The following is a 12,958-nucleotide window of genomic DNA, read 5'->3' on the forward strand; positions in this document are numbered from 1 at the left end:
TGCAGAGAGCTGGGACCAAAGTAACAAAGGCTACCATCAGTAACACACTACGCTGCCAGGGACTCAAATCCTGCAGTGCCAGACGTGTCCCCCTGCTTAAGCCAGTACATGTCCAGGCCTGTCTGAAGTTTGCTAGAGAGCATTTGGATGATCCAGGAGAGGATTGGGAGAATGTCATATGGTCAGATGAAACCAAAATAGAACTTTTTGGTAAAAACTCAACTTGTCGTGTTTGGAGGAGAAAGAATGCCGAGTTGCATCCAAAGAACACCATACCTACTGTGAAGCATGGGGGTGGAAACATCATGCTTTGGGGCTGTTTTTCTGCAAAAGGACCAGGACAACTGATCCGTGTAAAGGAAAGAATGAATGGGGCCACGTATTGTGAGATTTTGAGTGAAAACCTCCTTCCATCAGCAAGGATATTTACGGGCTTGACACAAACTTCTTAAAATTACACAAGGAGGCTCGCACTCCCACTCATGCACTTAGTCAATTTATCTATTAAAAATTCCACAGTCCCTAGAGCGTGGAAATTGGCCATTGTTACACCTGTGTTTAAAGCTGGGGATAAAGTTGATATGAATAATTACAGACCTATTAGCATTTTACCTATCATCTCAAAAATTATTGAAAAATGGGTCTTTAAGCAGTTAATTGAATACCTCAATAATAGTCAAACACCTCTTCACCATATGCAGTTTGGGTTTCGTCCACACCACTCTACTGAGACTGCACTGGTCATGTTTATGGAAAAAGTTAAATGCCAGTTAGATAGGAATGGTTGTGTTGGCGCTATTTTCTTGGATTTAAAGAGAGCTTTTGACACTGTGAATCATATGTTATCAAAACTCACTCATTTTAATTTTTCTGCTCAATCTATAAATTGGTTTCGTTCATACTTGTCACATAGAGAACAATGCACTGTGGTGGATGGTTTCAGGTTCACCTTCATGGGTTGTCCAGTTGGGGTCCCCCAAGGGTCTATACTGGGGCCGATCTTATTTTCTTTTTACATTAACGATTTTCCTGAACATTGTCCACATGTTGATGTCCAGCTTTATGCAGATGACACAGTCATTTTCACTAAAGCCAAAGATCCTGAGGAAGCAGCATCTGTACTTTCCACAGCTCTTACACACATACAAACCTGGCTCAACAGATCGTGTCTTATATTGAATGTAAAAAAAACTGTCTGCCTGTACTTGGCCAAGCAACCTTCCAATATGGTTTCACATCCTGGTGTCCTCTTAGGCACTGAAGAGTTAGAAGTGGTCACAGATTTTAAATATTTAGGTGTTATTTTAGACTCCAATCTTTCTTTTAAAAAACACATAAAAATGATAATTAAAAAGATTAAAGTTAATCTTTATAATTTTAAGTACATTAGAGGTGCCATGTCAGATATTGCTGCTTTATCGTTTTTACATGCGATGATTTTTTCTCACTTGAGTTATTGCATTACCAGCTGGACCATGGTGGGATCAACCATCCTCAAACCAGTGGAAAACCTTTATAAAAAGGCACTCAAAATTCTAGATAAAAAAACACTCTCATACCATCACTGTAACATCTTGGGCAAATATAATCTATTGAGTTTTGACAATTTCTGTAAATTTTCATACAGTTGCCTATTTTATAAAACTCTGCATGGTCTGGCGCCACCCTGTTTGCATGATTTTATTAAATATCGCCAGACACGGGTTACTCGAGCAGTGGTCAACAGGGATGTGGAGGTTCCTTTTAGAAAAACATCTTTCAGCCACAATGCACTGTCTATTAAGGGTAGTGCTTTGTGGAACACAATACCTGTGTCTATAAGGGAATGTCCCTCCTTGGCCACTTTCAAGACCCATGTCAAGGTGTGGCTTAGAGCTCACCAAACTTGTACACACCTCTAATTTCTTACACACACATACATACACATACATACAAACACTCTATTAACATAGAACTCTAACAGCATTAATATACAGTCCTATTCTTAAGTAAGTGTATTATATCATAAATGTGATTGTGGTTTTTGTATTTGTATTTCTTTTCTTTTAGTACTTACGATGTGTGTACAGCTGTGTATGTCTGGACTTTTTTTGTCTTTTTATTTATGAACATCTAACCTGCCTATTATGGACTACAGATGGAAATTAGCCCTCGGGCTACAATCTGGCACATTTACATGTACTGTGTATGTGTTCATCAATGTGCATTGTCCTGAAATAATAAAGTAAAGTAAAGAGCATTGAAGATGAAACGTGGCTGGGTCTTTCAGCATGACAATGATCCCAAACACACCGCCCAGGCAACGAAGGAGTGGCTTCATAAGAAGCATTTCAAGGTCCTGGAGTGGCCTAGCCAGTCTCCAGATCTCAACCCATAGAAAATCTTTGGAGGGAGTTGAAAGTCCGTGTTGCCCAGCGACAGCCCCAAAACATCACTGCTCTAGAGGAGATCTGCATGGAGGAATGGGCCAAAATACCAGCAACAGTGTGTGAAAACCTTGTGAAGACTTACAGAAAACGTTTGACCTCTGTCATTGCCAACAAAGGGTATATAACAAAGTATTGAGATGAACTTTTGTTATTGACCAAATACTTATTTTCCACCATAATTTGCAAATAAATTCTTTAAAAATCAGACAATGTGATTTTCTGGATTTTTTTTTCTCATTTTGTCTCATAGTTGAGGTATACCGATGATGAAAATTACAGGCCTCTCTCATCTTTTTAAGCAGGAGAACTTGCACAATTGGTGACTGACTAAATACTTTTTTTCCCCACTGTAAACACCAGGCCGTATCGCGCAATCCAAACTTCGATTACTTTCCTTTAACATCACACCTTCAAGAGTTCTTTTTTCCATTCGCCAGATTCAATTCTCTATGTGCGACAGGGTGCAGCTAATTATCAAGTGTAATTTTAAACTTGGCTTCGTCGAAAAGGCACCATGAATTTAATTCAAGAACCACCCCTAACAGGACAAAAAATAATGACTCGTTCAAACTTCATGTATTCACAAAGCCTCTCCAGTTCCCTTCAAAATGAACTGACAGCAGATCAATAGATCTTGTTGTTTTTGAGCTCTGGAAGACCACATAAGCATAAATAAACAAGCTGAAAAGTGTATTTTGTCCGATCTGATAATAAAGCAGCGGGTTATTTTATAGCTCGTTTCACACTGAGCACGGCTGGGAATAATCATCTGTGCTGGGGTTTAGTTCCTGTGTGACAACTGAACCTGCAGAATGAGGAAGTACTGATAAACCTCACCCCGTCTTTGCGTCTCACGCTGTTGTTTGCATAAGATCTTTTCTGGCTACTCTTCAAAGACAAAGTGTGAAAAGGAGGAATTGTGTGTGCTGACCGTTTTATCTCATCGCTGTTTATTTTCTCAGTGGAACGAGGGAGGTGGCGAGGCCAGGCGCTTACAAGGAGATGCTGATCTTAATGGTGATGCACCCATGACAGAAAATGACCTCTACTCCTCCTTGAATCCAGGTGAAGTGGAACACCTTGATTTTTTTTCTCTCTTTTTCAGCTTTACCATTCCCTGCTTGGTGCACATCACTAGCTTTGAAGCATTTAAGTGAATTCCACTGCCATTCCAGCCATCTCTGAGGATTCTGAAATTGTCTTAAAATGACAAGTTTGGGCCTTGCGGAGGCTAACCTCAAGTCATGATTGTTATCAGTGTTTTGCAAGAACATGTATACGAACAGGAAATTGACTAGTTTCAAATGAAGGTGTCCTTTTGACTTTTGGTCAGTAAGACCAAGTAAAAAAGACATTAAGAAATTATTTTGACATTTTATTATTCGTCACTGATCTCCTGTAATTTTCACAAATATAATCAGAACTCATGTCTGGTCATTTTGTTTCCATCAGATGGTGACCTTTGGTCTGTTAGTAAGATTTTATATGCTAGGGGCAACTTAGCAGACCTACTCCATTGACAGGCATGTTTTTGGGAGGGTTGAGGTATTCAGAGAACCGTGGGAAACCCACACGGACATGGTGAGAACGTGCAGAGCTCCACAGAGACGGTCACCAAAGCTTAGGCTTGAAGCGAGACCCAGGAGCTCAGGACGCTGTCCCGAGCTGATCTTTCTATCCAAGAAAGCTTGACTGTATCGAAAGGAGTTTGCACATTTCCATTCATGTGGTCTCTCATTCTGCATACAGGTCAGTTCCAGGTGAAGGTGATGAGCACGGAGGCATCCATGCGTTGCTGCATGTTCGGCACGTACCTGCTTTCCCCTGAAAAAGACTCCCTGTGCCTGCTGAACATGAAGACAGGCCATGTTGCGTTCTCCTGGCCGTATCGCTTTCTCCGCAGATTTGGCCTGATCAAGGTATGTGGGTTTAAATGTAGTCAAACGGGCAACTGTAGGTCTTGTTTTTAGGTTTATATTATTAATTCTTTCATTGTTACGGCTGTGAGGCATTTGTAGTTGTGACCAAGTTAAAAAGAAAAAAAAAACTGTGAACCACCAGCACCTTATCCCTCCCACTGCTCACCCCAAAACAACCATCTACTGTAGCCTCCACAACAAATAAACACAGACATGAAAATAAAAGAATGGGAGAATCTCATACTGACAAGTAATGAAGGACTCCCAGGACCTATCAAACAAATTTGGGGTCCCTCAAGGCTGCAGAAAATTATCTTTTGCGTACTGCATGGGGCATCGTTTCAAACATTTCGTCGAACAAATTCCATCAATTAAGAATCAAGTCTTGGACTTGTGCTCCTTCACTCTTGCCTACTTTTCACCCCTCAACATTTTCTTACAGTTCTAGTACTCAAATTCAACAAAGGCCTAATACTTTTTGTCAACCCTGTTACAGGAAGGAATAACGATCGAGGTAGGCCGTCGTTGCCAAACAGGAGAGGGCCTCTTCATTTTCGTCTCCAAGCAGGGTCCACAGATCTACCGGGCTATCGAGGAGGCCATCATGCATCAAAGCGTGCAAGACCTGCTGTCCAAAGCTACTGCTCTGCCGCAAGACGATCCGGTCAAACCGCCGGTGCAGACGCCCAGTCCGGAACCTACAAAGATAGCCGTTTCTCGAAGACACCTTGCTCTTCCTGCACTTCCCGGAACAAAACCCCCTGTCAGAATCCTTCAACCTGAATGTGGTCAAGCGGTGTATGCCAAGGTGAAGCCTCTGCCCAAACCGAGGAATATATCGGCACCTCCACCTTTGCCTGTGCCTGAACTTGTGCCTGAGCCAGAGATTGAGACAACGGCAAAAGATATGGACATTAGTGACGAGGAACCTGACTATGAGTCCTGTGACTTGTACCAGAAATCCCAGCCAATGCAGGACACTGACACTCAGTTGTACAGCACAGTGAATCCTCTGCTTCGTAACAGAAGAAAACAGAACACGGACACCAACCAAGAGCCTCCTAAAAGCAGCCGTCAGTCTCCCGCATTCGATGACGCCGAAGTCCCGGTTAGTTTCAAACAAATCCTATCCAACATTCTCTTCAAAGACATGAGCAGGGTTTCACCGACTCCTCCAACCAAATACGAAGAGAGCGAAGATCTCTTGGCTGAACCGGATTACTACGAGATCAAGAAATGATCAAACCGCTATTCAAAACAACCCAAAGCTCATGTGTTCGAAAGGTTTGACGCAACATGGATCTGATTTCCCAGCTGTTGTAAAGCTTTTGTGCATAAATGCTTTTTCTGTCAGGTCTCAATTCAATTTCTCTGGTACCATGTGTACGATGGAGCTTAAAATAATGCAGTTTGATGACTGGTACAACACTATCGCGAAAAGAATCGTCCCGATAACGTCTCTGACTACCGAACAGTATGGCACAGATGTGTTCTCTCGTTTCGGGAGTGTCATGACTGAAGGTCAAAGTTTCATTCTCTGTTCAGTGTTCGATTAAATGAAAACGTTATGTCACTTTTTACTCCAACATCTTAAAGCTACATTTGCAAGGACTTTCTGGTGTCTGTCAAAAAATGCATTCTTCTGTGTTTAGTGCTGATGATCAGTTTCTAAAAACCAACACGAACGATGAGCAGTCACAAAGACCGTCTTCTATTGACAAGCATCAGCGAACGATACGTCAAAAAGTGTGACACGGCATCGCGTTTCTGCGTCAAACTGCGTTTGTTCACCAGCACCTCGTTCTCATTGAACTGAATGGTTTGTGGGTGCGACAGAATGTATTTATTGCACTGTAGCTGATAAAATATCTTTTGAGGGTTACGTTATGAAAGTATTGGCACCCCAGCTGTGCTTGGGTCACTTGCTGCTGATGCTGTTGCTTTTGTGCTGAATAGTTCACCCTGTTATAAGACAACCGACTAAGCCAAGAACATTTTAATGTTCGTTCAGTTATATGTCTATTTTTAAAATATCCTATCAACTAAAATCAACATTTTGAGGGCGTACCGTTCTAACTGTACTCATTTGTAGTTATCAAAATGTTGACAAATTGACTTTGTCCAACGGGCACTTGAATAACATACAGATGGCTCTGGATTCGGTTCTCAGAATTGGCCCCAACCCTGAGCTCACGATTAGATCCAGAACCTTCCTTTGCACAATACATCGAGTGACTGCAATAAAATTGAAAGTACATCAGGAATACTGTTCTTGAAGGTGATGCGTGTGGTACGCATCAAGTAACAACGTGTAATATAAAACATAATATCTGTATTAATATTTTATCCTCACAGAATGTGAATGTTAACAGTGTACATATGCAAACAATAAATGCTTTTTTTTTTTTTTGCCTGGTAAATTAAGGTTTTTATTCAACAATGTCAGTCGGTAAAAAAATTATATGACATATCAACAGCAGTTGGTTCATTGGCAGTGGATTTATGTTCTGCATGGATGTAAATCACAATGCTCAAGTAATAAAGTGCAGAAATCCAAAAAAAAAAGCAGAGTTTCATGGTGAATGTTATTCTGTGGGTTATCTCGAGTTCATACTCATTTCCCCAGCAGGCTACTTGAACTTCTATTGCATCTATTTGGTCCTCTTTAATGTCTACTAAAACACAGACAGAGATAATAGTTTTATGAGCCCACACATGATCGCAGGTTTATTTTGAGGGCTGCAATAATACATTGTTTGTGAAAGATTACTGCAGTGTTATTACTGATCTTTAATACTGGTATATCAGAGAACAGCTTTCAGATAATTCGACCAAGAAAATAAAAAAAAGGAAACAAAATGGCAGGCCTGTGTTTAACCACGTCATTTTGTTTCGGTCTCCAATTGTACATTTCAAGAAGTCATAAATACATGAATATGAGGAGAATAAATAAGCTGACTCTATGTTATTGCTCAAAAAAATTTCTGTAGGCCTTCCTGTCATCAAAAAACCCCACACAAATGGTCCAGTCTGCCCTGTACACAGATTCTTTATTTAAATGGGCTACTGTAGGCAAATGATGCCTTTCTCTGAGAAAAAAAAAATCAGAAATGAGAGGAAAGGTGTGGAATAGTTTGGAAAAGCGAGCTAGAAAATGAAACCGAAGCCCTGCAGATGAAGTCCTCGGCTGGGCAAAGCCGGACAGAAGTCTTCACTTGTGGAAAGCTGTAAGTATGAAACACAGAAAGCACATCAATGGTTCTTTGATCACGTCTATTCACTGTTGAGTTTTGATTCCAGAAAAAGTCTGCTCTGACCACATCAACGGTCAGATTTTACCAGGGATAAAACAGTCGGGAGGTGTGTTGTTCGAGGAAAATAATCCATGATGGAGTTCCTACCGCTGCAAAGTTGATTATTTTCTTATAATAGAACATCCTGATATGTTTTATTGCTCTTCCAGCACAGCACATTTAAATGTAAGGCATACATGTCACTTTTTATCCGTTTATAGTTACACTTTCGCAAGAATGTTTGTGAAGATATAGACACAGACAACCATTCACACTCACATTCACACCTACGCTCAGTTTAGAGTCACCAGTTAACCTAACCTGCATGTCTTTGGACTGTGGGGGAAACCGGAGCACCCGGAGGAAACCCACGCGGACACGGGGAGAACATGCAAACTCCGCACAGAAAGGCCCTCGCCGGCCACGGGGCTCGAACCCGGACCTTCTTGCTGTGAGGCGACAGCGCTAACCACTACACCTGTTTTTATGTTCCTTTTGATAAGAAAACCCACTGGGTGAAATATTTTGACAAAATTCAAAAGTTTAATGGCGGCACCAGGAGCTCAAAGTTATGGAAAAAGCTGCTATTTTATGACTTTTATGACAAAATTTCGATCACTTTTCATGAAACATTATGGCACCTTATAGAGTATACCAAATATCTTAGATACACATTTTTAGTGCATATTCTAAATATATTATCAAGCACAGTTTGAGTTTTAGCTGTTCATTGAATCATTGTTCAACTACTTTTAAACAATACAAATGTATTATGAATCACATTAATGCTTCTCAATCCCTTGCAAAGGTTCTTAACATGATCTCTGGCTCACAAGAAATCAATAAATGGAGTCCAACATTGTGATTCAAACCTTACGCGAAAACATAAAATAAGCGTTTTTTGGCAAAAAATGAACCTCATGGTGCCACCATTAGACTTTTGAATATGGTCAAAAAATTTTACAGGATGTCTTTATTGGTGAAAAGGAACACCCAAACAAAAATGCATCAGATTTTATGAAAGTGAGGGCAACTGATGCACCCTAATTTTTTATATATATATATATATATGCGGCACGGTGGTGTAGTGGTTAGCGCTGTCGCCTCACAGCAAGAAGGTCCGGGTTCGAGCCCCGTGGCCGGCAAGGGCCTTTCTGTGTGGAGTTTGCATGTTCTCCCCGTGTCCGCGTGGGTTTCCTCCGGGTGCTCCGGTTTCCCCCACAGTCCAAAGACATGCAGGTTAGGTTAACTGGTGACTCTAAATTGACCGTAGGTGTGAATGTGAGTGTGAATGGTTGTCTGTGTCTATGTGTCAGCCCTGTGATGACCTGGTGACTTGTCCAGGGTGTACCCCGCCTTTCGCCCGTAGTCAGCTGGGATAGGCTCCAGCTTGCCTGCGACCCTGTAGAAGGATAAAGTGGCTACAGATAATGAGATGAGATGAGATATATATATATTAAAGGAAACAAAAATAAGCTGTGTGGCACTGAATAAAACGGATGATGTTTGATGTTTGAAAGAAAGTTGCTGAGGTGTGTGTGTGTGTGTGTGAGAGAGAGCGAGCTCCTAGTCTTCAAGGGTCTTTCTCTTTACCCAGCCTGGGGGTTTCACATGTGAGGTGTCATGGTATTTAATAAACACTACACAGTCATATTGCTCGAGGCAGTCTGTCCCTGTCCAGCTCGTGTTCACTGAGTTCCCGGATGTCCTTCCTCGGTGTCACTACATTGAGAAGACTCTCCATCGCTGCCGTTGGCCGCCGCGAGCTCCATTTTTTCGGGATCAAAGTGAGCCGAGGGCGCGGATAGGATCAGCACGTGTCCTTCGGTCACCGGAGCCGCGGGTGGTGTCGTAGTCGTCGTCGCGTCTACGCCATAACTCGCGCACGGCGTCTGGAAGCACCGACGCGCGCGCGATGCGTCCCCGGTGCCACGCGCCGCCACGCCCTCGAGCAGCTCGGAAAGCTCGGCGATGTAGATCTGCGCCATCTGCAGCGTGTCGTACTTGGACAGCTTCTTGTCGTTCTCGAGCGACGGGATGACGCTGCGCAGACGGTCGAACGCGCGGTTCAGGCCGTGCATGCGCCGCCGCTCGCGCGCGTTCGCCGCAACGCGCCGGTGCCTGTGCGCGGATCCGAGAGAGTGCTCTTTCGGGGCAACGGCGGCTACAGAGTCCGGCGAGGTGTCCGGAGTGACGTCCGGCGAAGCGCGCGCGTAATGACCGGAACGGACCGTGGCCGGGGCACGCGCGTGCACGCTCATCCAACCCCGCGGGTCACTGCGGGTCAGCGTCGCGCGCTCGGACTGGGGGATGTCCTGCGGGCGTTTTGGCACGTGCGCTTCCGACCAAGTCAGAAGTTCAGCATTAGCCATCATCATCATCCTCAGAAAATCAGGCTTGGGGAGGAAAACGAAACGCGCAGAGCCTTTAATCTGGTGACAGTTTCATCAAGTCTGCTTTTTGGTAAAGTGAGGAAGGAAAAATAAATTTCAAAATATTTAGATGCTCTCCAACACTTCTCCAGGCACCTGGATCAATTCCAGCGCCTCTGTGATGATGGAAACGCAGGAGGAAGAAAAGAAAAAAAGCAGTGAGGAATCGATTTCAAAGTTTACAGGTGGAGCAGAAGCTCTTGATGCCTCATTGAGCTGCCTTTTCAAAATCCAAGCAATTCTGATGAAGACACTTCCTGCCTTCATCCAGGTGCCTTGATTGCTCCTTTAGTACCCATTCAGAGTGGACCCTCCTCCCCTTGGAGCAACAGTCGGGTGTTGCAGGGCCAATAGGAAAAGTTCCTCTCACGCCCACAGAAGAAAGGAGGATTTGTGGTTTTGACACTTTCTGAAGGCAATTGTTCTGTGGTGATGGATGTTTTTTTTTGGGGGGGGGGGGGGCGGGGAAATTACATTATAATACGGATTGCATTGTGATTTTTTTTCTTTGGAGAGACAATATTATTCCACCAACACCACGACTACAAAAAAAATAAATAAAAGATGATTATTCTGGCAGGCGGCATGGTGGTGTAGTGGTTAGCGCTGTCGCCTCACAGCAAGAAGGTCCGGGTTCGAGCCCCGTGGCTGGCGAGGGTCTTTCTGTGCGGAGTTTGTATGTTGTCCGCGTGGGTTTGCTCCGGTTTCCCCCACAGTCCAAAGACATGCAGGTTAGGTTAACTGGTTACTCTAAATTGACCGTGAGTGTGAATGGTTGTCTATGTGTCAGCCCTGTGATGACCTGGCGACTTGTCCAGGGTGTACCCTGCCTTTCGCCCGTAGTCAGCTGGGATAGGCTCCAGCTTGCCTGCAACCCTGTAGAACAGGATAAAGCAGCTAGAGATGATGAAACGAGATGATTATTCTGTATTTTGTTCTCCATCTGAGCAAGCATCCATGGAAAGGTGACATTGTTATGCCCTGATGAGTCACTGCACTGTTTGTTTTCTTCTATCCATGGATAATTCAGAAGATCACCATTGCCTTAGGTGAAAAAACACACCACAGGATCCGACGTCAGTTTGGCAAAACTTCCTGAAACTAAAACGACCGCAAATTTCAAGATTACAGCTTGTAGTAATAAATTGCACATCCTAGTCAATAGATGCAAAACATTCAGACTGGTGATGAACTTGGGACTGTTAAGCAAACATCCTTCTCTTCTGGAATCAACAACCAGCACCATTGGAGAAGAAGCTGACTTCCTAGAGCAGCGTGATGTATGATTGTGTCAGTTCTCAAATAAACTGTAAAAGGGAGCAGGGGAGAGTTTAAGGCAATAAACTGAGCAGGTGGAAGGCGGCTTGTGAGGCACACCTGTCGAACACCGTCACTCCAGCCCAAGCAATGACTCACTCAGGTCAACAAGATGAGCGCCAATAATAACAAGCACTGAGCAAAGATCATTGACTGCTGTGGCATGTTGCTGTGGAAAGGCGATTTCATTCCGATATTGTATTGTGCTGAAAACATTTCTTCCTCAAGTGTGTGCAGAATCAACTGAGCTGGGTTCGACAAAATTTGCTGCGACTGGAAAATAAAAACGTATTTATTTTTAAAATGCATGCATCTTAATTTGTATATCATACACGGTGCACTGTATACTCGATGTAATTATGACACTATTACATTTTTTTTTTTTACCATGAAAACCATTTGAACAAATTATATACAGTTGAGTCCATAAGTATTTGGGCAGTGACGGTTTTCGTAATTTTCACTCTGGATGCCACCAATGGATTTGAAATGAAGCAGTCAAGACGTGACTGAAGTGTAGACTTTTTTAACGCTTCTAACTGTTTTGGAATTGCAGCCATTTTTTATCTTGTCCCTCCATTTTTACAGGCTCAAAGTAATTGGACAAACTCACAATTATAAATACAAGTATAATTTTTAATACTTGGATGCAAGTCATTTGTAGTCATTGACCACCTGAAGTCTGGAACCCATGCACGTCAACAAACGCTGGGTTTCTTCCCTTGAGATGCTTTGCTCGGCCTTTACTGCAGCCACCTTGAGTTGCTGCTTGTCTTTGGGTCTTTCTGCCTTCGGTTTTGTCTTCAGTCAGTGAAGAGCAGCTCAGTCGGGTTGATTGACTCGGCCATTTTAGAACGTTCCATTTCTTTGCCTCAAGAAGCTCTTGGGTTGCTTTTGCCGGAATGTTTTGGGTCATGATCTGTCTGTATTATGAAGTGCCATCCTGACAGTTTTGCAGCATTTGACTGAATCTGGGCAGAAAGTATAGCTTGATACACTTTTGAATCCATCCTGCTATTTCTATCAGGAGTCGCATCATCCATAAAACCGCTGACCCAGTTCCATTGGTAGTGACACATGCCATGTCCATATCCATCCACCATATCCACCACATCACCAGAAAATCATGTGCTTTGGATTATGAGCCCTTCCTTTCCTTCTCCATCCACTTCTCTTCCCATCATTCTGGTCCAAGTTAAACTTGGTTTCATCTGTCCAAAGACTCTTGTTCCAAAACTGGGCAGGCTTTCTTGCAATGTCTGTTCTGTTCTTTCTGTCCTTGAGTACAACCAGTGGTTTGCATCTTGAGATAAACCCTCTTTATTTTCATTTGTGAAGGTGTCTTTTGCTATGTGTCAGCCCTGCGATGACCTGGCGACTTGTCCAGGGTGTACCCTGCCTTTCGCCCGTAGTCAGCTTGGATAGGCTCCAGCTTGCCTGCGACCCTGTAGAACAGGATAAAGCGGCTAGAGATAATGAGATGAGATGAAGGTGTCTTTTGATTATAGACTTTGACAACGATAGGCCTACCCCGACGAAAGTGTTCTTGACATGGCTAGATGTTGTGA

The 12,958-nt window shown here is 43.2% G+C and overlaps 1 protein-coding gene across 1 annotated transcript in view; it reads left to right on the top strand.

The window, feature by feature from the left end:
* The window catches only part of dok3 (docking protein 3), an 18,931-nt gene extending 12,037 nt beyond the window's left edge, over nucleotides 1-6,894 (top strand). Inside the window, exons 3-5 of the mRNA XM_060902488.1 lie at nucleotides 3,392-3,494; nucleotides 4,179-4,348; nucleotides 4,845-6,894. Coding sequence (XP_060758471.1) covers nucleotides 3,392-3,494; nucleotides 4,179-4,348; nucleotides 4,845-5,588 — 1,017 coding nt within the window. The 3' untranslated portion in view covers nucleotides 5,589-6,894. The remainder of the gene's footprint in view (nucleotides 1-3,391; nucleotides 3,495-4,178; nucleotides 4,349-4,844) is intronic.
* The last annotated feature ends 6,064 nt before the right edge of the window (nucleotides 6,895-12,958 follow it).

This window comes from Neoarius graeffei, chromosome 20, assembly GCF_027579695.1.
Source record: "Neoarius graeffei isolate fNeoGra1 chromosome 20, fNeoGra1.pri, whole genome shotgun sequence".
Classification (NCBI taxonomy): domain Eukaryota; kingdom Metazoa; phylum Chordata; class Actinopteri; order Siluriformes; family Ariidae; genus Neoarius; species Neoarius graeffei.